Here is a 22,859-nt window from a genome sequence, read left to right on the forward strand (position 1 = left end):
TTCGGAAATATTTTTGGTACAGCCGTCCATGGCACGTCATCCATCCTCCAAAGGTACATACAAGATGAATGTTCTGTATTCAGGTTTACCAAAATGGACCCGTATGAGACACGAATTTAGGGTGTTTTCATTGTCTTGCGAGAACAGATGACATAACAAGGACAACTATACTCAAGAATCTCTCTTTATTTCTCGTGTAAGTATCAAATATAAAATACAAAACAATTAGTATAGTGTATTCTCAATCTCTAACTCAATTACAAAATCTAACTTACACCAGTTTGGTTAATTACTTGGCAGTCAAGTTACTTGCTTTTTGGCTTATCTTACTTGTTTGTGCTTAGATACTAATTAATTTTGCTGTCAGTCAGTTTGTCAAAATTAACAGACTTCAAAATATTCACTCCTCCTAGTTGTAATAGGCAAGTAAAAATCCCACACCATTTAGGGCAGTGTGAACCACAAAGTAAAGATTAATTAAAATTACATCTAACTTATAATATACTAATTGGATATATGGATTTTGTTTATTCGAGAAATTTTAAGCATAGCTGTCCATGTTATCTATTCGCCAAAGGCGCACACAAATGGATCAACGCTCTGCATTCGGGTTCATCAAAATGGACCCATGTGGGACTCAAAACGAAAATTTGCATTATCTTGCACGAACAAATGACGTGAGACGAACAATTATACCTAAGAATTTTTTTAAGTATTATGCGTAAGTATTTAACATAAAATCAGAAAATTGTATGGTGCATTCTACATATTAGATTATCAACAGCACGTTTATTAATTACTTGGAAGTCAAGTTACTATCTTTTCTCCATCTCTCGTACTTGCTTTTGCTCAGTTACTAACTTAACGTTGCAGTGAGTCTGACTCCAAAACATCCACTCCCTGAAGGAAAAGGAAAGAAAAAAAATTGACTCCTCCTAGTTGCAATAGGAAATCTGGATCCTCGCTTGATCCTCTTTGTGAGGATCCTGGGGAAACGTCAATCTTGTCCATTCATCGTATATCGTGCGGTCATAAATTATTTTAAATATTTTTATTTAAAATTAAACACAAACAGTACTTAACAAAAACGAAAATTTTCATTATCTTGCACGAACAGATGACATGAGATGAACAATTATACCTAAGAACTTTTTATTATTATTATGCGTAAGTATTTAACATAAAATCAGAAAATTGTATGGTGCATTCTACATATTAGATTATCAACAGCACGTTTATTAATTACTTGGAAGTCAAGTTACTATTTTTTCTCCATCTCTCGTACTTGCTTTTGCTCAGTTAATAACTTATGTTGCAGTGAGTCTGACTCCAAAACATCCACTCCTTGAAGGAAAAGGAAAGAAAAAAAATTGACTCCTCCTAGTTGCAATAGGAAATCCTGATCCTCGCTTGATCCTCTTTGTGAGGATCCTGGGGAAACGTTAATCTTGTCCGTTCATCGTACATCGTACGATCATAAATTATTTTAAATATTTTTATTTAAAATTAAACACAAACAGTACTTAACAAAAACTAACAGCACGATTTAGGATAAACGGACATATTCACGGATCTTCTGGATTCTCATCCGGAGAGGATCCTGTTGGTGCAATAGGACATGAAAAATCCGACACCATTTAGGAAATTACAGCCACCCTTTACATTACTTAATAGATCGTTCGGTTTTCTACACAAGAATTTGGCAAGAATTTACCTATGGATCAAACACTGTACGAGGCTTCTCATGCAGGAAACATGCTACTGTTCTCGCGCCGAAACACAAATGGCGGTGGCGGCCAGCGTGACGTTTGCTTCCTTAACAAAACCTGCTTCGCCGAATTAAGAAACCAGGGCGGCTTCACTCCGATGCACATAGCGTCTGCAAACGGATACTTGGACATTGTGAAGGAGAATCTTTGCCGCTTTGGAGCGGCAGTCTGCCATCTCAGAGGAGGAAAACGCGACTTGACTCCTCTTCATTGCGCTGCCATCTGCGGCCGCGTTGAAATACTGAAAGAAATCATCTCCGCTTGTCCTGAGAGCCTTGAAGACGTAACCTTAAGCGGAGAGACCGCCTTTCACCTTGCTGCTAAAAACAACCAAGTCGAAGCGATTCATGTTTTGGTGGAACTGACGGTCGACTCAGCAATGATCACGGTAGACATGAAGAGGAAGATCCTTAACATGAAGAACGTAACGGGGAATTCAGCTCTTCACGTCGCCATCACTGAACGGCGGCATGAGGTGGTGAGATGCTTGGTTGGCAGTGCAGTTACGGAATTAAATGATGTGAACGAGTCTGGTCTCACGGCTCTTGATCTGGTGCTGCGTCTCCCCAAGATTAGTAAATCATCGTACGCCGAGGATAAGAAAACGGAGGGTGTTCTTCGCAGCGGGGGAGCTTTGAGAGGGCGAGACTTGGCGGCAGTTAACTGGCTTTACATGCCATCAAAGGCAGAGGCCCGCCGTTTCGGGTTGCGAAAAAGAGTGACGCGGCTGGGTCAAGTCTCGATCGTTTATTGATTAAGAATGCTAATGAGCTTGACTTGCTAATTGAACTAGTTTAAGGATATTATGATTTGTCTAATACACTACTGTTATGAGTTTTCTCGGTTAATTAACTTAGGGGTGTGCTATCCACACACCTTATTTTACTTCTCACACACTCCTTGATAATTTTTGTCCGTTGATATTCTTCAATTCATCCAATCCGACGGCCAAAAATTAAAAAGGTATGTGAGAAGTAAAACGGGGTGTGTGAATATCACACCCCTTAACTCATCCTTTTTATGATTAATGTAATGGCCGGTAAAGATATAGAGACCAAAATTTTAAATTAAATTTTGTAAATCAAATGATATGGTTATTGATGATTAAATTGTTATTAAGTGTTAATTAACGTGTTTATTCCCTATTGATGACAAATTATTTGGTTCACAAATTTGATTTAGAAATTTGGTTTCCCTGACTTTATCCTAATGTAATTATCTAGAACGTCCACATGGCAGCTGCACCCACTCAAATAAGTGACTAGATTTGGATGAGGGAATTGGTTTTCTATGTGACGTTACTCGTGGGGAGACAAGTATTATTCTAAGAAGATATATAAATCTATTCAAATAATTGACTAGATTTCGATGATCAAATGATTTCTGATTAATTAATTAATTTATTTATTTTTATATAAATGATTTTCAAATGAAGATTTCTAAAGGGTAGTGTTATCCACACAACCTTTTTTTACCTCTCATACATCCCATGTTGATTTATGTCCTTTGATTTTTTTTTCAATTCATTCGATCCGATGACTAAAAATTAAAAAAGATGGATGGATACACCACCTATTATAAATTGAACGATTCAAATTTTAAGTTTATATGGTAAAGATAAATTAATCAAAATGATAGAATATGTGGATTCCTCCATGCTGGGAACACAAGTACCATCCTAAGATTAAAGTTTATATATGTGTGTGGGTGTGTGTGTGTGTGTGTTTGTGAATAAATTAATAATACTTGTAACTACCGATCGAGTGGATGCACATAATCACCCCGTGCAAATAACGTACGTTCACCAAACAAATTTTATATAATCTTCATTTGAAAATCATTCATAAAAAAATCATTTGAATTAAATATTGCTTAGTTATCTACATGTATGAAAAAATTGAGAGTGTATATGTCAAGTAACATACTCATGCATTTATTTGATATAAGTGCTATTAGAGCGGCCGACCAAATAGGTACACTGTCATCTAGACATTATGTGTCCCTTATACAATATAATGTGGAGAAAATTTGATGTATAACATTGTAACATTGGTACAAGTTGCTCCGATTGTAGTGTAGGCTTGGGTCATTGGATTGCAGTTTGCTTGGAGTTCCCTCCCTTCTGATGGCTGTTAGGACTGACCCGACTATACTTTTCTTGTTATTGGTCCAATGGACTCTGGCTGAATCGGATTCAAATGACCCAATGACTAATGTTAAAAAGGCCCAATGGAGGCTTGTCAGTAACCCCTCTCTCTCTTTATGAAAAAAAAAAGATTGATAAGAAGCCATTTTTCCATGTGTTATAAATTTTTTTTCCGTGTGGTTAGCAAGTAAAAAATGTAGGAAGTCGGATGTGGATTACTTCAAGTCGGTGCTCTAAAAATATCCGTTTAGGTACTAAGTGGTTGGTCATTGATCCGATTATTATTATTTTTTTCTTTTAAACAAATGATATTATTTACACTAAGAGATAGAAGTGAGTTTAATCTCACAATAGACTAGCAGTAATGTAGCCTAATGGAGGCTTGTTAGTAACTCTCTCTCTCTCTCTCTCTCTCTCTCTCTCTCTCTCTCTCTCTCTCTCTCTCTCTCTCTCTCTCTCTCTCTCTCTCTCTCTCTCTCTCTGAAAAAAAAAGGGTGATAAGAATCCATTTTTCCGTGTAGCCCAATGGAGGCTTGTTAGTAACTCTCTCTCTCTCTCTCTCTTTATGAAAAAAGAAAAAGGTTGATAAGAATCCATTTTTCCATGTGTTATAAATTTTTTTCCATGTGATTCGCAAGTAAAAAATGTAGGAAGTTGGATGCGGGTTACTTCAGGTCGGTGCTCTAAAAATATCCGTTTAGACACTAGGTGGTTGGTTATTGACCCGATTATTATTATTATTATTATTTAAACAAATGATATTATTTACACTAAAGGGTAGGAGTGAGTTTAGTTTTACAATGAGTTAATAGTAATGTGAACCAATGAGGCTTGTCAGTAACTTCCCCTCTCTCTCTCTCTCTCTCTCTCTCTATGAAAAAAAAAAAAAAGTTGATAAGAAGCCATTTTTCCATGTGTTATAATTTTTTTTCCATGTAATTCGCAAGTAAAAAATGTAGGAAGTTGGATGCGGGTTACTTCAAATCGATGCTCTAAAAATATCCGTTTAGGCATTAGGCGGTTGGTCATTGATCCGATTATTATTATTTTATTCTTTTAAACAAATGATATTATTTACACTAAGGGTGGGAGTAAGTTTAATCTCACAATGAGCTAATACTAATGTGATTCAAATTCTTAGAAGTTTAAAAATTAAGAAATAAGGTTACTTTAAGTCATTACTCTAAAGAATATCTGCCTAGGCACTAGACGGTTGACTACCACCTTAATTAATCCTTAGACGTTTGAAATCTAAGAAAGGGAGTCTAGACCCTTTTAAATCGTAACTCTCATTTAGACAGAAAATATATAACTTTCATTTTACATTTTATTTTTTCAATAAATTATAAGAGACACGTTGAATACTTGAATAAACACTCATTATATTTTTATATATAAATATACATTTATTTATTTTACTCTACTTGAATGGACATTGCGTCTCTTCCATTTACTATAATTAACCTTATTCAACTAGATTAGCTTACTAAACGATGTCGATATGTTTTTATACAAACGATATTATTTGAGAGAGTTCAAACACTAAATGATGTTGATATGTTCTTTTACAAACGATATTGTTTGAGAGAGTTCAAACACAAATCCTCCAATACATATAATCTGAAGGTAAAAAAAATACATGTTTTAATATCTATTATTTATATAATGACTCGTGATTTATTTCCGAACGTACTAGTAATGTTTCAGGTGAACCATTTAATCCCGAAGTAATTAAATGTACGCGCTTTTGCATTCATTAGTCAGCCTAAGATTACGTGTCCAAAACACGTTTTAAGTTTTTCTTCCTTTTTTGGGTGAAAAATTCCGAATAAGTTCATTGAATCTTAAGAAAACCGCCACGACATCCAAATTCCAATCCCAAATCTCAATCACTTCCCCGCATCCGACGGCCCAGATCGCTAGCGCCCTCAGCCCCACTTCTCCACCATTTATTTAAACCCCTCTTTCTGTCGCGTTGTGCTCTGTTCTCCGCACCAAAAAAGCACCGAAAAACAAAAAGCGCTTCCAACAAAAGCCGCTTCTTGCAAACTTCAGAACTCCAAAAAAAAAAAAAAAAAAAAAAAAAAAAATCAGAAGCCAAGGGGCAGAGCCGGACAGCTCGAGAGAGAGTTGCGGGCAGTCCGATCGCAGTTGGATGGTAGTGATCGGGGGCGGGTGAGGAGGAGGTTCGCCACGATGATCACGGTTCAGGGAGAGGCTCGTCAGCCGCCGGCGGTGGTCGGAGCTTCTAGGGCTCACTTCGGCGTCGCTCGCGATGACTCCTTTGGGATCAAGCCGGAGCCGTCGTCGCTCTGCTTGGTCCCTTTCAAGCCTCATCACGATGCTCGTGAAGGTTCCATTTTCTGATCCCAATTTTGTCTAATTTCTTTTTTTTGTTTTAATCGGAATATGAACTTCCAAATTGTTTTTTAATCAAAGTTTGAAACTTCGGTTGCAATTTTGGGGTTGTTTTAATCGATGTTGCTGTGTAGGTGATTAATTTTTAGCTAAAAATTTGATGGAAAAGCTAAATTTCGAATTTTAGGGTTAGGGTTTTCATCAATTATTCCAGGTTGGGAGGCGTCGGAGGTGCTCGTTTGGTAAATTATTTGAATTTCTGATAGTTGAGGCTAATTGATGAATTATTCGATTATGTAGTCGATGAAGACGCACATTTGACTGTTGCTCATCAAATGTACAAGGCTGGAAACTATAAGGAGGCACTAGAGCATAGCAAAATCGTGTATGAGAAAAACCCGATTCGCACCGACAATCTCCTGCTTTTGGGTGCAATCTATTATCAGGTTCAATTTTAATTCACCAAACTAATCTCTTTTTCTTTCGCTGGTTTTTCTCCATTCTATTGGTGTTGGGAACCTGAAATTAATTAATTTTATGTGTGCTTTATTCCGTTCCAGTTGCATGACTTTGATATGTGTATCGCCAAAAATGAAGAAGCCCTTCGAATTGAGCCCCATTTTGCTGAGTGTTATGGGAACATGGCTAATGCTTGGAAGGTAATGTCATGAACGCATAGTTGCCTACTTTCACCCATTTTTTCTTGTTGAATAATTGTCCATAATGTTGAGTTGGTTTGTTCTTTTTGCAGGAAAAAGGAAATAATGACCTTGCTATTCGCTATTATTTGGTTGCCATTGAGGTTCGTATACTATTTTATACTGTTTTCTGACTATGCTTGTATTTCCTCAAGCCTTAGAAAGGGATTAAAATGGATGTTGAGTTTTCTTTCAGTTTGTAATTTATAGTGTCAAATTACCCTGGTTTGGTTCTTAAACTTTTTGGATGTCCTTTGTTTATAAAGTTTAAGTTGTTCTGCTTCAGTTTGAATGGTTTAGGTGCCCTTGTCTTCTCATTCTCTTGTGTAGTTTGTTGATCTTAGTTTTTCTTGGCTGCAGCTTCGTCCCAACTTCTGTGATGCATGGTCAAACTTAGCTAGTGCATACATGCGGAAGGGAAGACATGAAGAAGCGGCACAGTGTTGTCGCCAGGCACTTGCATTAAATCCCCATTTGGTAGGCTTCTATCTTCTTTGTTTTTGACTTACAACAGGATGTTCTTGTTGTTCTTTTGTCCGATCCAAGGTTCTACGCTATTTTACTTTCAATGTTATCTGCAAGCTAACTACAGTGGGAAATTGGTAATTTGGTATACAGGTTGATGCCCATAGTAATCTTGGAAATCTAATGAAGGCACGGGGATTGGTGCAAGAGGTAAGTCTTAGAAAATAAATGTATTACCTTGCATTATGTTTTAGTTACCGTATATGTATTGGAAGCTAAAATCTAGATTGCGCTGTATAGGATTTAGGGCTGTTGTTTATTCTTTTCCCTAGCTTCCATACTGTTTGCCTAGACCTACTGTTGTATCACTTTGTGTTCTGATCCAGTACCAGTACAGAATGTGGTACTGAAAGTCTGAGCTACTGCTCTAGTTAATATCCACCTGGCCCAAACTTTTCCCCTGCCCAGATTTGTGGGGTTAAATAAATTTGGATTTCTCAACAGTGTACTGGAATGATAATTCTGTTCAACATTTAAATTCTGTAATGCATCTCAAGTAAAGTCACTGATGGAATAATTCATGTGTGGAACTGAATGTGAATTTACAGTTCAAACAGATATGAAGTTGTTGTCCCCAGGCCAGGGCTCAGATGATTCTTGTTGTTACTCCCATCCCCAAGACTGCAAATAGTCAGACTCTAACCTTTTGTGCAGGCATACAGTTGCTACCTTGAGGCTATACGTATACAACCACACTTCGCTATTGCATGGTCTAATCTTGCTGGTCTTTTCATGGAGTCTGGTGATCTTAATAGAGCCCTGCAGTACTATAAGGTATCATAAATTTTGTGTTCACCCATTAATCATCTTCTGACTTTGTGATGTACTGATTCTTTTACATCTTAGTACAATACATGATTGCCCTATTTAGAATTGTTCTTAAATTGTGTTCTTTTTCCATGGATACTTTTCTATCTCAGGAGGCTGTGAAACTCAAACCTTCTTTTCCAGATGCGTATCTCAACCTTGGGAATGTTTATAAGGTAAGCTGTCATGCCTAATGCCAGTAAGGTTGGGTAGGTGCAAGTGGCTGGACTTGTGTTGGAGAAAAACAAGCTATTTCTTTTGCCTTTTCCAGGCTTTGGGACTGCCTCAGGAGGCAATCGTGTGTTATCAGCGTGCTCTCCAGACAAGACCCAACTATGCAATGGCTTTCGGTGAGTAATATCTTACCATGTCTTGGCTTTTTCATCTTTTTATTTGTTCTTGACTTGTTAGATTAAGTGGTTCTTCCTTATGGTTATGAGAAATCTTTGTTTTTTGTCCCTACTAGTCTTTGTAGTAATATGGATATGGTTGACAGCTACTTTTTGTCTCAACGCTTAACGGTCTACGTGCATAATAACTTGTAATTTGGCATTATGGACTTGAAACATTTCCTTTAAGCAGAAAGAGAATGGTAAATATTCCTAAAATTATTGCACATGGATGAGTCAGTTGATGGCTACATTCGTCTTAACTGACTACTTTTATGCATCTCAGTGTAATAAATATTTGTAACTTAAAAGCTTTTTTTTTTTTTTTTTTTTTTTAACTTGTTTTGAACTCTGTTGAGGAATCCTCGTTTACTTTTCCATCTGTTCAGATATATTTTTTTTGTGGTAGCAGTTTCATGGATTTTCTTTGACCTTTATTGAATTGTTTGGCGCAGGAAATTTGGCTAGTTCGTATTATGAGCAAGGTCAACTGGATCTGGCAATCCTACATTATAAGCAAGCCATTTCCTGTGATGCAAGATTTTTGGAGGCTTACAATAATTTGGTTGGTTCTCATATATTTAATTTTATAAATTATGATTTTCGGATTTGTAATTGCAACTTACACCGACTTAATTTTTTTTTTTTTTTCCACCATTTGAAGGGCAATGCTCTGAAAGACATTGGCAGAGTGGATGAAGCAATTCAATGCTACAATGTAGGTTCAACCTGTGGTGTCAGGTTTGTTTGAATTGCATATGATCTTCCATTTTACATAACCTTTTGTGTTACTGCATGCAGCAATGCCTTACTTTACAACCTAACCATCCACAAGCGCTTACAAACCTTGGGAATATTTATATGGAATGGTATGCGATCTTGAAATACTTGTGAATTTTATTAATTTATTAATGTTGAAACAATTAGTTCGGGATTTTAACAATTAAAGTACTGTATATGTAGGAACATGGTGGCTGCTGCTGCTCAATATTATAAGGCCACATTGACCGTAACAACTGGATTGTCTGCTCCTTTTAATAATCTTGCCATCATCTATAAGCAACAGGTATTGCTTCTGTGATACCATTCTTAGGTTGTAGCAAGTTTGTTTTTCCCTCCCATGGGGTGTGGGTGTTTCTTTTGAACAAAAATAAAACTGCCATTTTTGGGGTTGGGATAGAGGGGGGAGGATGGTACTACAAAAAATTGCTCCTTCAAAGCTTCTGGAAAATGTGGACCTGTTTTTTTCCTCTTACTAAAATCCATGCAAACTTTATAAAGATGAAGATTCCGCACACCAAAAAGCTGTCATTTTAGGGGGAGGGCTGTAATAACCATATTTTCAGGAATAGGTGAAACCCTCACAAGAAAGGATTGGTTTCTAAGGTTAAGAGTAGAAATAAAATCTAAAAGCATCAAAAGAAGAATTGCTCTATCTTTTATTTATCATTTGTATTCTGCTCTAATTCTTTATTATGCATGCTTTCATCACAGGGGAACTATGCGGATGCAATTTCTTGCTACAATGAGGTTCTTCGCATTGATCCCTTGGCAGCTGATGGGCTTGTCAACAGGGGCAACACATACAAGGAGATTGGTAGAGTCAGTGAAGCAATTCAGGACTACATACATGCAATATCTGTCCGGCCAACTATGGCTGAAGCTCATGCAAACTTGGCTTCAGCTTACAAGGATAGGTATGGTACTCGTGTTTACATCAGGGAATTTCATCTTTGGGCTATAACAAACTCCAATCGAGTAAATTTTAGTAAAGTAGCTTGATGTTTCAGATGGATATGAAAACTATCACAGCCCTTGTGTGGAAGTGGAACTAACATTTCTTGAACTCATCTTGCAGTGGACGTGTCGAGGCTGCTATTAAGAGCTATAGTCAGGCATTGCATCTTCGAACTGATTTTCCAGAGGCAACTTGTAATCTTTTACATACATTACAGGTATTATCTTAATTTGATGGAAGTGAAGTGATTTTTTCGAACTTTTTAATGTATAGTTTTTTTTTTTTCCTCAGAAATTTGAATGAATCTAAACTCTGCATGTTGGTTTGCTCTTGGACACTGACACAAATGTGCACACACGTGCCTGTACACTTGAAAACTTTTGGAGTTATGTGGATGTATCCACGACCATGGAATTGGTTTTATTCTTGTTGATGACTCCATAAGTAGAAGTGAAAAATGAAAGCATTTATGCTGTAATCAAAAGTAGATATCTATGTTTCACCTCTACTTGTATGCCTTGTGTTGTTTGCAATGCAGCTGAGATTTTGAAATCTTTACATGTAAATTAATATGATTGTATATTCCAGTGTGTATGCAGTTGGGAGGATCGTGACAAAATGTTTTCTGAAGTGGAAGGCATAATCAGGAGGCAGATTAATGTCAGTCTTGATATATCCTCATTGTACTTCTTATTTTGTTAAAACTGATCATTTTCATTTCTAGTCTTGTTTCTATCGCTCATAACTTTGCTCAGAGTTACCTGAACGCTAATTGTTTATTATTTCAGATGTCTCTTCTGCCTAGTGTGCAACCTTTCCACGCAATAGCATATCCTATTGATCCAATTCTGGCACTTGAAATTAGGTAGAGCTGTATGTTCAGTGTTTTAGGCTTTAAGAAGCAATAGCACTAGCAGGAATTATTTTTCTTCTCATTCACAAGTTTGTTTTCTCTTTCGAAGTCGTAAATATGCTGCACACTGCTCCATAGTTGCATCCCGATTTGGACTTTCTCCCTTCAACCATCCTGCTCCTGTCCCCATAAGGCGTAATGGTGGACCTCAGAGACTAAGGGTTGGGTATGTTTTGAGAGGATATGCTTAAGACTAATCGCTTTATTTGCCATTCCTTTACTTCTCCTTAAATGTGTGAGGACCTTTCTTGATTTGCAGATATGTAAGCAGTGACTTCGGTAATCACCCTTTGTCACATCTTATGGGATCTGTGTTTGGGATGCATAACAAGGACAATGTTGAGGTTTGTACTTTTTGTACTCTCTTATTGGTTCTTTTTATGTTCTTTACTGCCTGTTAAACTTAGCATTATTATATAGGTTTTCTGTTATGCCTTGAGTCCAAATGATGGAACGGAATGGAGACAACGCATCCAGTCTGAAGTGGAGCACTTTACGGATGTCTCTTCTTTGTCATCAGATACGATTGCCAAAATGATTAATGAAGATAAGATACAAGTCTTAATTAACCTCAATGGCTATACAAAGGTATACTTCTTCTGTTGATTTCTGTTTCTCGTCCTCAAATAATCTTTGATAAACCTTATAGCAAGCAATAAGTAGACCTAGAAAATGTGCCTATTTGTGTGATACATTTTGTTAATATTTTCTTATAACTATGACTACATTTTTCTTATAATTATGATTGTACATCAACAAATTGTAGTTGTTTATTCTACACTCAGCTTCTAATGATGGCATTTGTAACATATATCTGTTGTTACTTGTTTAAATGACTTAATTACACATTTATCATGCAGGGGGCAAGAAATGAGATATTTGCTATGCAGCCAGCTCCCATTCAGGTTTCATACATGGGGTTCCCTGGTACCACGGGGGCAAATTATATCGATTATCTAGTCACTGATGAGGTTTGAATTGGGCCACCTTATGTCTTGGAGAGCACAATTTTGTTGGCTGTAGTTGTCTGATTTGCTGTGTCTTTGCTTTCAGTTCGTTTCACCTTTACGCTACGCACATATTTATTCTGAGAAAATTGTTCATCTCCCGCATTGCTACTTTGTGAATGATTATAAGCAGGTTGGTGTTAATAATCATATTACAGAAAGTTCTCTAGTCTGTTTTCTTATTTTATTCACTTGAGCAAAGTTACATGGCACCTGAATCACCATTCAATTTTGTGTTCAGAAAAATCAAGATGTGTTGGATCCAAGCTGCCGGCACAAGCGATCAGATTATGGGCTGCCCGAGGATAAATTTATATTTGCATGCTTCAATCAGTTGTACAAAATGGATCCTGAAATTTTTAATACTTGGTAATATCATCATATTCCTCCATGTTCATAGAAGCAATTCCTAAAGAACCAAAAATTATATTAGTGCATATTGTACATAATTCATCATCTCACTAGTCATTTCTATGTTTTCTAGGTGCAATATTCTTAAACGTGTACCCAACAGTGCACTTTGGCTCCTCAGATTCCCAGCTGCAGGCGAAACAAGACTTCGTAAATGTAAGTGCTACAATTTACTAATATACTCCCTTATATTAATTGATTGCATTCCCTTAAACCTCATTTTTGCAACCATTTCAGAATACCCAGTCCAAGTAAAAGAAATAACACAGCCTTTGATGTTTCAGTCTGAATTTAAAACCATTTAATAATGGGCCTTAACCTCTGGTTTCACCCAAAAAATTAAACCCGTTTGTGATATTTTTGTTATTTATTGGACTTTGTTCAGATGCTGTTGATCAAGGAGTCCAGCCAGACCAAATCATCTTCACGGATGTTGCTATGAAAGGTGAACATATCAGGCGGAGTGCGTTGGCAGATTTATTCCTTGACACGTAATCTTCTTTTCCCTTGATTCCTTTGAGAAATCTGAAGGCTCTCTTTCATTGTGTACTGGTCATAGTAAGCTAAAATATTGATTGTGGGAGTTTTTGTCTTTAGGCCTTTGTGCAATGCACATACGACAGGCACGGATATTCTATGGGCAGGTCTGCCGATGGTGACCCTTCCCCTTGAAAAGATGGCTACCAGGGTTGCTGGATCACTGTGTCTCGCCACTGGACTGGGAGATGAGATGATTGTTAGCAGGTATGCCTTTTTTATGGGCAACCTTCAGACTCTCTAGCGGCTTTGCAAGTATTTCATAAAATGATGTCTTTATCATCCACCGTTTTCAAAGAGCCCTTGTCACTTTGCGAAATACTTGTTTCTGAAGGCTTTGTTCTTGTCCTCTCACCTGACGCTTCTGTCGTACGTATACACGAGTGTAACAATTTTCCTTTCCTGTTTTGACTTCCTATAGCATGAAAGAGTATGAAGAGAGGGCAGTGTCTCTGGCGTTGAATCCTCCAAAGCTCCGTGCTCTTGCCACCAAGCTCAAGGCAGCCCGACTGACTTGTCCTCTGTTCGACACCGCACGCTGGGTGAGTTAAAGCAGCATGTCCTGCGCATTTATATCAGTTGTATTTTCAAATTCTTGTCGCATATGACTAACCGTTGGAATTAAAGAACTGGTAATAATCTCTTGAAACAACCTGTTGCAGGTGAGGAATCTGGAGAGGAGTTACTTCAAAATGTGGAATCTGCATTGCTCGGGCCAGAAGCCGCAGCATTTCAAAGTCACCGAGAACGATTTAGAGTTCCCCTACGACAGGTAGAAGGGCAAAGTTAGAGACGGGATTTGTAGATAGTTTAGGAGAGAAACAAAATAGGGAAGTTGCTTCAATGGATTAGGAGATCCATATAATTATTACCCAATATGTTAAATCCTGGACAAGTTTCGAGTCGGAGGAGAGATTAGCTCGACGTAGCAGTATTCAGTATGTCACTCTTTCCACTTGCTCCCCTCCGCACCATTCCCTCCATCTACCATATAATCTTGTGATTTGTACGTCTCTTATGTAATGGAGATGGTATACTTGTGTGCTGATTTATGTCTCCCACGTTAACCGTCGTATCATTAATGGTAATGTATTGGTTCCGTCCGCTCTTGTTCTTTTACATTTTCGATCGTAAACTACTCTTTCTGAGACGTTTTCCGTTTTCTTTCGGCTTGAACCGAAACTCTGCCGAAAATTAATTGCGATTTGCGGCCGCCTTGGCTCTCTTTGGCATTCAGTTTGCAAGCAAATTCTGTCCTACGTTTCTTATTTCACCTTTTATAAAATAAACGAACCAGAAGCATAATAATTTATCGTCTAAATTACACAAAATCTATGGATTGTATCATAATCTCATACTTTATCTTACAAATTGTAGCAATGTTAATCCTCTGCGAGTCAATTTTTCTATTAACTGTTGGCGTGGTATGCGCTTTGTTCATCGTATACCCCAATTGAGTACCAAAATGGCCATCGTTTCTTCCATGCGCTCTGTACATCGTACCCCGGGAAGCAGGTGCCTCATCCTTCTCCTCGAGCACAACCGGCAATGCACAATGCACATAGCCACCAGATCCTCAAAACTCCCAAAATCCGTCGTCTTCAACGCTCTATCGACACATCACGCGCCACGGAGAGAAACTTCCAATTGTTCAATCCTGTTAGCCATATCATGCTTCCCACAGTTCTTCAATCCATCAGTAACAAAATCAAAGCACCGCGAAATCGGCATCAACCCCATCTCAGTCATTTCCACCAAGTAATTCGCAGCCTCAACAAACCGCCCTCCGCGTCCAGCCATCGTTATCAACATGGTATACACCGGCCTGTTGGGAGGATGCCCCTTAACCTTCATCTCACTAAAGAAACAAAATGCATCATCAAACTGCCCCCTCCTGCACATTCCCTTAATTATAGAAGCATACAAGCTCGGAAACGGCTTATGCCCCTCTTCAATCGAGTTATGCAGAAGCCGAAACGCATCATCAATCCTCCCCACCTTCGAAACCGCCGGAATCAACACCTTGTAAGTGTTGATATCAGGACAGAGCCCCAAACCATTTGCTTCCCAATACAAATCAATGCAAAAATCAACCTCCCCACATTTACATATAGCCTCCATCAATGCATTAAAAGTAGAAACATCAGGCACAAATCCTTCCTTCACCATCTTCCTTACCATCCCTTTCGCAGCCTCGACGTAGCCAGCGTTGAGCAGCCCTTCGACGAGAAGATCGCGGCCGCGAACCGGCGGATTGAACCCTTTGCTGCTCATCTCCTCCAAGAACAATTGGGCCTCCCGCATTTTCCCATTGGAGCACCAAGCATTCACCAAAATCGAATACGTCTTCTTATCCGGAACAACCCCTTTTCGGATCATCCTCCTCACCAGAGCATAAGCCCCATGAAAGAGCTTCCCTTCGCAGAGGGCGAACAGCAGAGCGTTGTAAACTCCGGCGGATTGGGAGCACCGGAAGGTCTTCGGCGCCCGATTGAAAAGCTCCACCGCCTGATCCACCAGGCCGTGGCGGCCGTACTCTTCGATCACGAAGCAGAGGGTTTCTTCCGAGAGCGTTAATTCGTGGTGGGTCTGCATCGATTCGAGGAGCTTCCACATCGATTCGTACTTTTTGGCGCGAGCGAGGATCTTGGCGAGTTCTTCGAGCTCTAGGGTCGTGGGGTGGTAGGTGGGGTGGTGGGTCCGGGCCCAGTTGAAGAATCGGAGCGACTCGGTGCCGTGGGCGGAGCAGGCGCGGAGGACGCGGTAGACGAGGTCCGAGTCGACGGCGATTCGGAGCTTGTTGAGTGTCCGCTCCAGGTAGTGGTCGCGACGGACGATGTTGGAGATGTGATGGATGGCTGAGAAGTAGTCGTCTTTTGTCGGGACGACGCCGTTTGGAGGGGCGGCATTAAGGGCGGTGGTGAAGTGGCGGAGGATGCGGCGGAGTGGTTGCGGTCTGTGGAGGACCGGTGAGTTTTTGGCGGCGCCCAACATATGTTTCGCTGCTTCCAAAGAGGTTGCAAAATTGAGTGATTTTACTTTAAAGCGGAGTGAAGTGTGAATTCCCAATAATACCATTGGTAAATTCCGTATTTTGAAGGGTATAAGAGACATTATGTATTTAGTGGTATTCACGAAATTACCCCAATTGGTCCCCATTGTAGTTGAGGAAACGACGTCGTTTCTTATTCTTCTTCGTCTTCAACCTTCTGATTTTACATCTCGAAACGAAAGCAGAAGGCTTTCTCAGCTCTCGCTTCTTTCAGGCTGGAAAGAAGGAAGCAAACGACGTCGCTTTGGTTTCAGCATCGGGTAATTCCCTCTCCCTCTCTCCGTCGAACTTGTAAAGCTAAACGTTGCCGTTCCGATGGCGGTAAAACAAGCTAAGATTTGGTGGTTTAAAGATGGTTGTAGAAAATATTTACTGAGATTCTGGTTTTATTCATCAAATTATTTGGAATAAATAAATATATATACATGCATATGCATATATGTGTGTGTATATATGTTTGTATTCATGTATTATTGTATATATATTTCTCTTAGTATGGTGTGATTTGCTCTTTTAAATGCTTAAATCTTCAAAATTATTTAGTTCAGTTCTTTATCTGGAGATTATTTCTGTTTATATCATACGAATTTCGACCCATATGATATATACATATATATATATATATATATATATATTTATTATATGTGTTGTGTGTGCGCTCGCGTGTATATGCATGCTTATATGTTGGGAACTTCTGGCAGCTGATTTTGTACCGTATCATTGTATCAGATAAAATTGCAGGTGGAAATTTTGTGAATTTTTGAGCTGGACATTGGTTAGAATCCGCCATGAACCGTCCTCCTGCTCAATTTTCCCACCCACCCTTCACTTTCCATCCTTCAAGTCATAATCCTAACCCCGATTACTTCCACTCTGAGCCACAAAACACACCTCCCGGAATCCTCACTCATCCTCTGCCCCCTGATCTTTCAACCACAATCTCATCTCTCAATAGCCTCATTCGCGAGTCTAACAGGACCCTCGACTCACTCTCCGCTCTCCTCCCTCTCGAAAACTCAAGTTACCATAATTTACATAGTGGCCTTGTCGCCTGCCCTTTTAACCCCCACCACCGTGTGCACCCTGACTCTCTTTTCTCCCACTCCCTCCACTGCCCTTCCCATCCTCACCCTCTCCAGCTTGACACTCTCCCGCCTCGCAACTACACCAAAACCCTCAAATCGTCTGAGCAATCCCACATTGGAAAAAGTTTTCTTCAAACAGTTAATGGCTCAGAGGCTGACCTGTGCTTGTCGTTGGAGCAATACTTTGCGGATTTTGATTCCAATTTCTTCTACAATGATTGCCCTGGTGTCGTTAACTTTTCTGCTCTGGGTGGTGTTGACAGAATGTTCACACTTCCATTAATTTTGTCAGCTGAGTGTGCAAACTTTATTGATCCAGGAGAGAGAGAGGTTGCGGATTTTGACAACGAGTGGTGTAGAATTCTTCCATCTGAGTTGTGGGCTATTAAATCCGAAGTTGAGGGCTGGAATGAGTTTCCTTTTATGTACTCGTACTGTGTTCTTCGTGTCATTTTGGGGTTGGGTGTGGTTAGAGAATGTGATTTAGCCATATGGGTGATTGCAAATTCACCACAATATGGAGTTGTGATTGATGTGGCTATGAGGGATCATATACTTTTACTTTTCCAGTTGTGCTTGAAGGCGATTTTAAGGGAAGCTTTAAGTAAGGTAAAGAAAGGAGATCCAAAGAGTAAAAGTTTTGAGTGTCCCACTATGGTTCAAGCTTTGACGTGGCTGGCTTCTCAGCTTTCCATACTGTATGGTGCACAAAATGGGAAAGTTTTTGTCATAAGCGTCCTTAAGAAATGCATATCAGATGCTGCAATGGGCTCGTTAATTTTCCCATTGGAGCAACTGGTGACAGAGTCTCCTTCTTTAGAAGGGGGTTCATTGAATCTGGATGCCAATGGCAATGGTGTGAGGGATGCTGAAATTATGAAACCACTAAACACAGATGGTGAAGGGAATAGCATGATGAAGGAAAACATTATCGGTAGGGTGGTATTTGTGTCCCAGGTTGCAGCAGCCGTTGCAGCATTGCATGAAAGGTCCTTGCTAGAAGAAAAAATTAAAGCACAACGGGTTTCAAACACCCTTACTAGATATCAACGGTATGCACTATGCTCAATTTCATTTTTATGTTGAGCTTGCTTTCAGGTTTACTTTTAATATGTTGAAAATCTAGTTGAAGCATAACGGAGGGAGGTGAATAGAAACAAATGCTAAACACGGGAGTTTGTTAGAAGAAATATTATTAGTAACTGAAAAGGCCAGGGATCTGCCAGTGCTTCGGATCTTCATAGAAACCTTTGTAAAATAGCCAATACTTTGTTTTTGTTATTGTTGGCCATTTCTGCTGTTTGGAGCAAACTGTCCTTTTGCTAACATTTATTCCAACTGGGTTGTTAGTTGTTACACACATACAAGTCTTAGACTCTTATTCATATGGCTATTTGTCAGTTCCATATTTTGACATATCTGTTGTTTTTGGGATTGCTTATGAAATGCTAAGTTTTTCTTGTACTGTCTTTCTTTGTAGGGTGGTTGATCATGATTATGTATCACAAAGAGCTCATGAGGAACGGAAAAACCGAAGTCAGTATAAACCCATTATTGACCATGATGGGATTCATTGGGAGAAATCACGTGACCAGGTACCAGATAATATCATTGTTTCAAGATAACTTAGAAGACACATGATGCTTGTTTAAAGTGATTCAGCTTATCTTTCTGCTGGGAGTCTGGATTCTTTATTGCCATTTTAGATTAAGTAAAGGGTTCTCAGAGAGATCAAAAATAATTTCAACAGTGTAGAGAGTATCCTATCATGATTAAAGATCTTGTCTTTTCTAGCGATTATTGCATTTTAAAGTATGGTTTTAATTAGATGAAGAATAAACCTAGTAATAGCCTGAAATTCCTGAATTTGGTTCTTCTTTGTTGGTTGAACTCAAGGAAACAAACAAGACTAAGACTAGAGAAGAGTTATTGGCAGAAGAACGAGACTACAAAAGACGAAGAATGTCATATCGTGGTAAAAAGGTGAAGGGATCACCTTTGCAGGTATGGCGCAGTTCATATTTGTGGAATGTTTATTTCTTGTTGCTTATTTTATACTATGCATATCATTTTAGTTATTCTGGCTAGTATTATTTGTGGCTTTCTTGAGTTCTTACAAAAGAAAGACAAACAAAATATTGAAAAGGAAAAGAATTTTATGGGTAGACTCTAAGAAAACCTCATCAGAAGCCCTCGATGTTTGAAATTAAACCTAAATACAAAGAATTGTCTTAAAAGGATACATTTGCACTTCTCTACCTGCTAATATATGACATTGACATTGATACTGAAGATACCACACAATAACGCAGGGAGGGTACTGAGGCTGGTAAAACATCGAGAACATTTCTTTTGAGTGTACTTATAGAAACAATGGTAATCCTTGAGTGATCTATGTTTCAAGCTCGGTCGGTGGAGCTAAAAATAATTGATTTTAATATGTTGTGATTTATTGGACTGATGGTAGGAAAGTAGGAATAACTAAAGAAAATATTTTTTTTTTTCTCTGTTGAAGCATTTACGTCTGCAGTTTTTTGCCCTTTTTATTTTATTGGCATTTAATGTTTACTTCTATACTTTCTGAAGAAAATGAGGGATATTATAGAGGTATACATGGAGGAAATCAAGAAGGCTGGTGGGATTGAGTGCTTTGAGAAAGGAACTGAAGGGAAAGGGAGCATTCCATTGGAGCTACCATCAGCTCCTGACATCACCATGGATGCTGATAAGGCAACAAAAAGTAGTTATGAGTCAGCGGCAAGTACCCCGTATCGTAGCAGGAAACAGTCTCATTCTAGTGATGCTATTCATTCTGCAACAGCCAGGGATGCTTATACTAAGGCTCACGAAAAACCAAACCATAGTCTTGAGGGACGCCATGAATATCTAGAAGATCAGAGGAGTGTCAGTAGGGACAGGCGCGATACAGAAAATCATTCGAGAAGTCCAGAAAGTCGCCGAGATCATGGATGGTCACACGGACATACTCGCAATCGCAGGGAACGAGATGATCTGGAGGTGACAAAGACGAAGCATTATGAAACCAAAATGTCATCTTCTGGCATATCCAAGTTTCAAGATAGATCATCTTCTCAGTCAAGTTCTCATCTGAAATCAAAAGTTAGAAGGGATAGATACACATATGAGAATCACAGTTCAAACTCTATGGAACAAAATACGTTTGATGATAGATATGATCCTCTGGAGCCTCATGACTTATATGAAGACGATCTCTCTACTAACAGAAAGTATGCTAGAGCAGGCAGACATTCTGAAAAAGAGAAAATTTCCGACTACCATTAGAAATATGACTGCCATGTCGGTAAGTTATTCTTGATTTTTTTTTTTAATGTACTTATAGTATGCTCTCACTTGAATTTGAAAGTGACATTTCTTTTGTGACATTACTGACCAAATTTGCAGCCCAAAGTCATCAGGCTTCAGCAATTTTAACTTCACCTGTATCCTCCTTTGTATCCTTGACTGTTTTTTTATGAGCTGTTAAGGATTTAGATATTTGCAGTTGTCCTTGTTTCCTTGCTCATTCTCATTCTGAGTAGATAATAAGTTGATGGCAAATCATTACTCGTACTGGCATGGTTATTCCCATATTCCTTATGATTTTTTCCTCTCATTAGTCGACATGTTATCAGTTGAGATTGTTATTTACTGCATTCCTCTTGTCTGTATTTACGTCAGTTTCATTATGATAACCCTTGCAATAGTGAAGTCTCGCATTTAGCAATTGTTAGTCAAGTGAAGTGAGACAAAACACCACCACCTTGTTAAACTCCTCGTACATGTCAATCCTCTTTCTTTACACGCTAACCTCGCTCTGAATTTTCTTTTGGGCCAGACCTCTCTCTGACCAAACCAAATTAAGTACATTAACGATATCAATGAGCCAAGTTAAATCCTGTTAACCTCTCTCCGAGAAATCTAACTGATTGTCTCACCAATTACTTCCATGTTGTGCATGTATGTGCTGCATTTTTGTCTGAGGGAATCCGATTACCCAAGTGATATATTTTCTCCATTTCTTTGCACTTAAAGCTTCATGCATTAAAAAAAAAGAAAGAAAAGTACACATAACATAAATCCTTTCCAAAGACCGGCTGGGTCATTGTCTGACAGAGGGCCATGGTATCAGATCCCAATCTGCAAATAAGGGTAAACAGGTTTGTCGTTGGATTGCAAAGAATAGCATCATTATAAATCTCTCGGTCCTTGTAATTTCGATTGGGGAAGCTTTCAACTCCTCCTCCTTACCCCCCCGGTTCCTTTTTTTGTTACTTGCTTTCTACTCCGGTTTTGTAGTATACAGCATTGCATGTGATGTCATGGTTGAATTTTCTGATGCCCTTGTCTCTTTGCCTTGTAGATATGAAAAATGCCCCCAGCTTCTGCTAGAATGTACAAGTTCGTGAAAGGAACGTCTCTGTCCTCTGGTTATGTCAACATGGAGAGTGATGACGTTAGTGGATGAAGCACAGAACTGGTGCCTTGACCCTCGGTTGTATGCAATAGTTTTGTTTTGCTCATGGAATGCAGTTCTCCGATGAATTGTTTCGACGAGTTCATACAAATCGGAAGCAGTGCATGTCGGAAACCTGGCTTCTTCTGACCTTCATTGAAATATGTAGATGGAAGAAGAATGCTTGTTATGTACTCTTGGCATTTTTAATTTTGTAGAGATTATGTAAAATTTCTATTTAATTATATGTTTATTAGTAAATTTGTTAAGTTTATCCAGTTGGTACTTAAATTTAAATACAGTTTAGAAGTTCATGGGTGCATGGTTGGCCGTGTCAGCTCGGCCACCTTTACCAAGACACAAAATCATCCGTTCGGCCTATCTCAAGTGGTGGTAATGTTCATTATCTTATTATTATTGGATAGCCACGTGTCTTGGGAACAACTTCAATTATAGAGAGGCTTATTCTCCATGATAGCGTTTGACCATCCAGCTTGTCATGCTGCTATACTCAAGTTACTCTTTTCCTAATTGTACCGACTTCACACATTTGTGTCAGACTAGTTGATCTGTAAGTAGGGGTGGTTCGGTATGGGATACCATACCGAAACTAGTATCCCGAATCCCAAACCAAAATTTTTCGGGACGGGAATTTGAAGACCAATCCCAAACCAAATTTTTGGGAATCCCAAATTTCGGGAATCCCGAAATATTTTCGGGATTTTGGGACAAATCGGGAATCCCAAATTGAAATATGAAATTATGAATTGTTCTTCAAATATATAATTCAAGAACACATTCATGAACTAGGAATTTCATTTCATTCACACTACCATTTAATTGAACACTGGCATGCCTGACTGTTTTTATCATAGTCAAAATTCAAATTAATTAAACCATTTTTGCAATATGTTGAGAGACAAAAGAATCAAGCCTTCTAAAATCATCAG

General features: G+C 38.7%; 4 protein-coding genes across 6 annotated transcripts; 3 read left to right on the plus strand and 1 right to left on the minus strand.

Moving 5' to 3' along the window:
* Positions 1–1,716: 1,716 nt before the first annotated feature.
* On the plus strand, positions 1,717–2,523 carry LOC125473924 (ankyrin repeat-containing protein BDA1-like). The gene has a single exon (XM_048577347.1). The coding sequence runs from the start codon at positions 1,717–1,719 to the stop codon at positions 2,521–2,523; it is 807 nt and encodes a 268-aa protein (XP_048433304.1).
* Positions 2,524–5,894: 3,371 nt separating this feature from the next.
* Positions 5,895–14,401, plus strand: LOC103930344 (probable UDP-N-acetylglucosamine--peptide N-acetylglucosaminyltransferase SEC). Its single transcript, XM_009339665.3, has 28 exons — positions 5,895–6,268; positions 6,574–6,719; positions 6,834–6,932; positions 7,025–7,075; positions 7,332–7,448; positions 7,590–7,646; positions 8,151–8,270; positions 8,417–8,479; positions 8,575–8,653; positions 9,148–9,257; positions 9,357–9,410; positions 9,494–9,561; positions 9,656–9,758; positions 10,187–10,389; positions 10,551–10,647; positions 11,019–11,090; positions 11,219–11,295; positions 11,393–11,509; positions 11,603–11,687; positions 11,764–11,931; positions 12,204–12,314; positions 12,397–12,483; positions 12,592–12,719; positions 12,835–12,917; positions 13,147–13,252; positions 13,359–13,505; positions 13,720–13,840; positions 13,961–14,401. Exons 1-28 carry the CDS (start codon positions 6,112–6,114, stop codon positions 14,072–14,074), a joined length of 2,940 nt encoding a protein of 979 aa, XP_009337940.2. The 5' UTR covers positions 5,895–6,111; the 3' UTR covers positions 14,075–14,401.
* A 134-nt stretch (positions 14,402–14,535) lies between these two features.
* Positions 14,536–16,457, minus strand: LOC103930346 (pentatricopeptide repeat-containing protein At5g18390, mitochondrial). The gene has a single exon (XM_009339666.3). It carries the CDS (start codon positions 16,455–16,457, stop codon positions 14,919–14,921), a length of 1,539 nt encoding a protein of 512 aa, XP_009337941.2. The 3' UTR covers positions 14,536–14,918.
* An 18-nt stretch (positions 16,458–16,475) lies between these two features.
* LOC103930347 (U11/U12 small nuclear ribonucleoprotein 48 kDa protein) lies at positions 16,476–22,183 on the plus strand. 3 transcript variants are annotated; one of them, XR_664666.3, is made up of 7 exons: positions 16,476–16,610; positions 17,080–18,487; positions 18,916–19,030; positions 19,332–19,439; positions 20,022–20,757; positions 20,859–21,613; positions 21,817–22,183. XR_664666.3 is itself a non-coding variant. In XM_048577244.1 (6 exons), the coding sequence occupies exons 2-5, from the start codon at positions 17,139–17,141 to the stop codon at positions 20,736–20,738; spliced, it is 2,289 nt and encodes a 762-aa protein (XP_048433201.1). In that variant the 5' UTR covers positions 16,476–16,610; positions 17,080–17,138; the 3' UTR covers positions 20,739–20,757; positions 20,859–22,183. The 3 variants fall into 3 exon arrangements, 2 of the variants coding, with proteins under 2 accessions (XP_048433201.1, XP_009337942.2); XM_048577244.1 differs by having other exon boundaries at positions 20,859–22,183; XM_009339667.3 differs by lacking the exon at positions 20,859–21,613.
* The last annotated feature ends 676 nt before the right edge of the window (positions 22,184–22,859 follow it).

Source organism: the organism of the source record quoted next, unplaced genomic scaffold (genome assembly GCF_019419815.1).
Source record: "Pyrus x bretschneideri cultivar Hongxiangsu unplaced genomic scaffold, Pyrus_bretschneideri_v1 Contig11, whole genome shotgun sequence".
Taxonomy (NCBI): domain Eukaryota; kingdom Viridiplantae; phylum Streptophyta; class Magnoliopsida; order Rosales; family Rosaceae; genus Pyrus; species Pyrus x bretschneideri.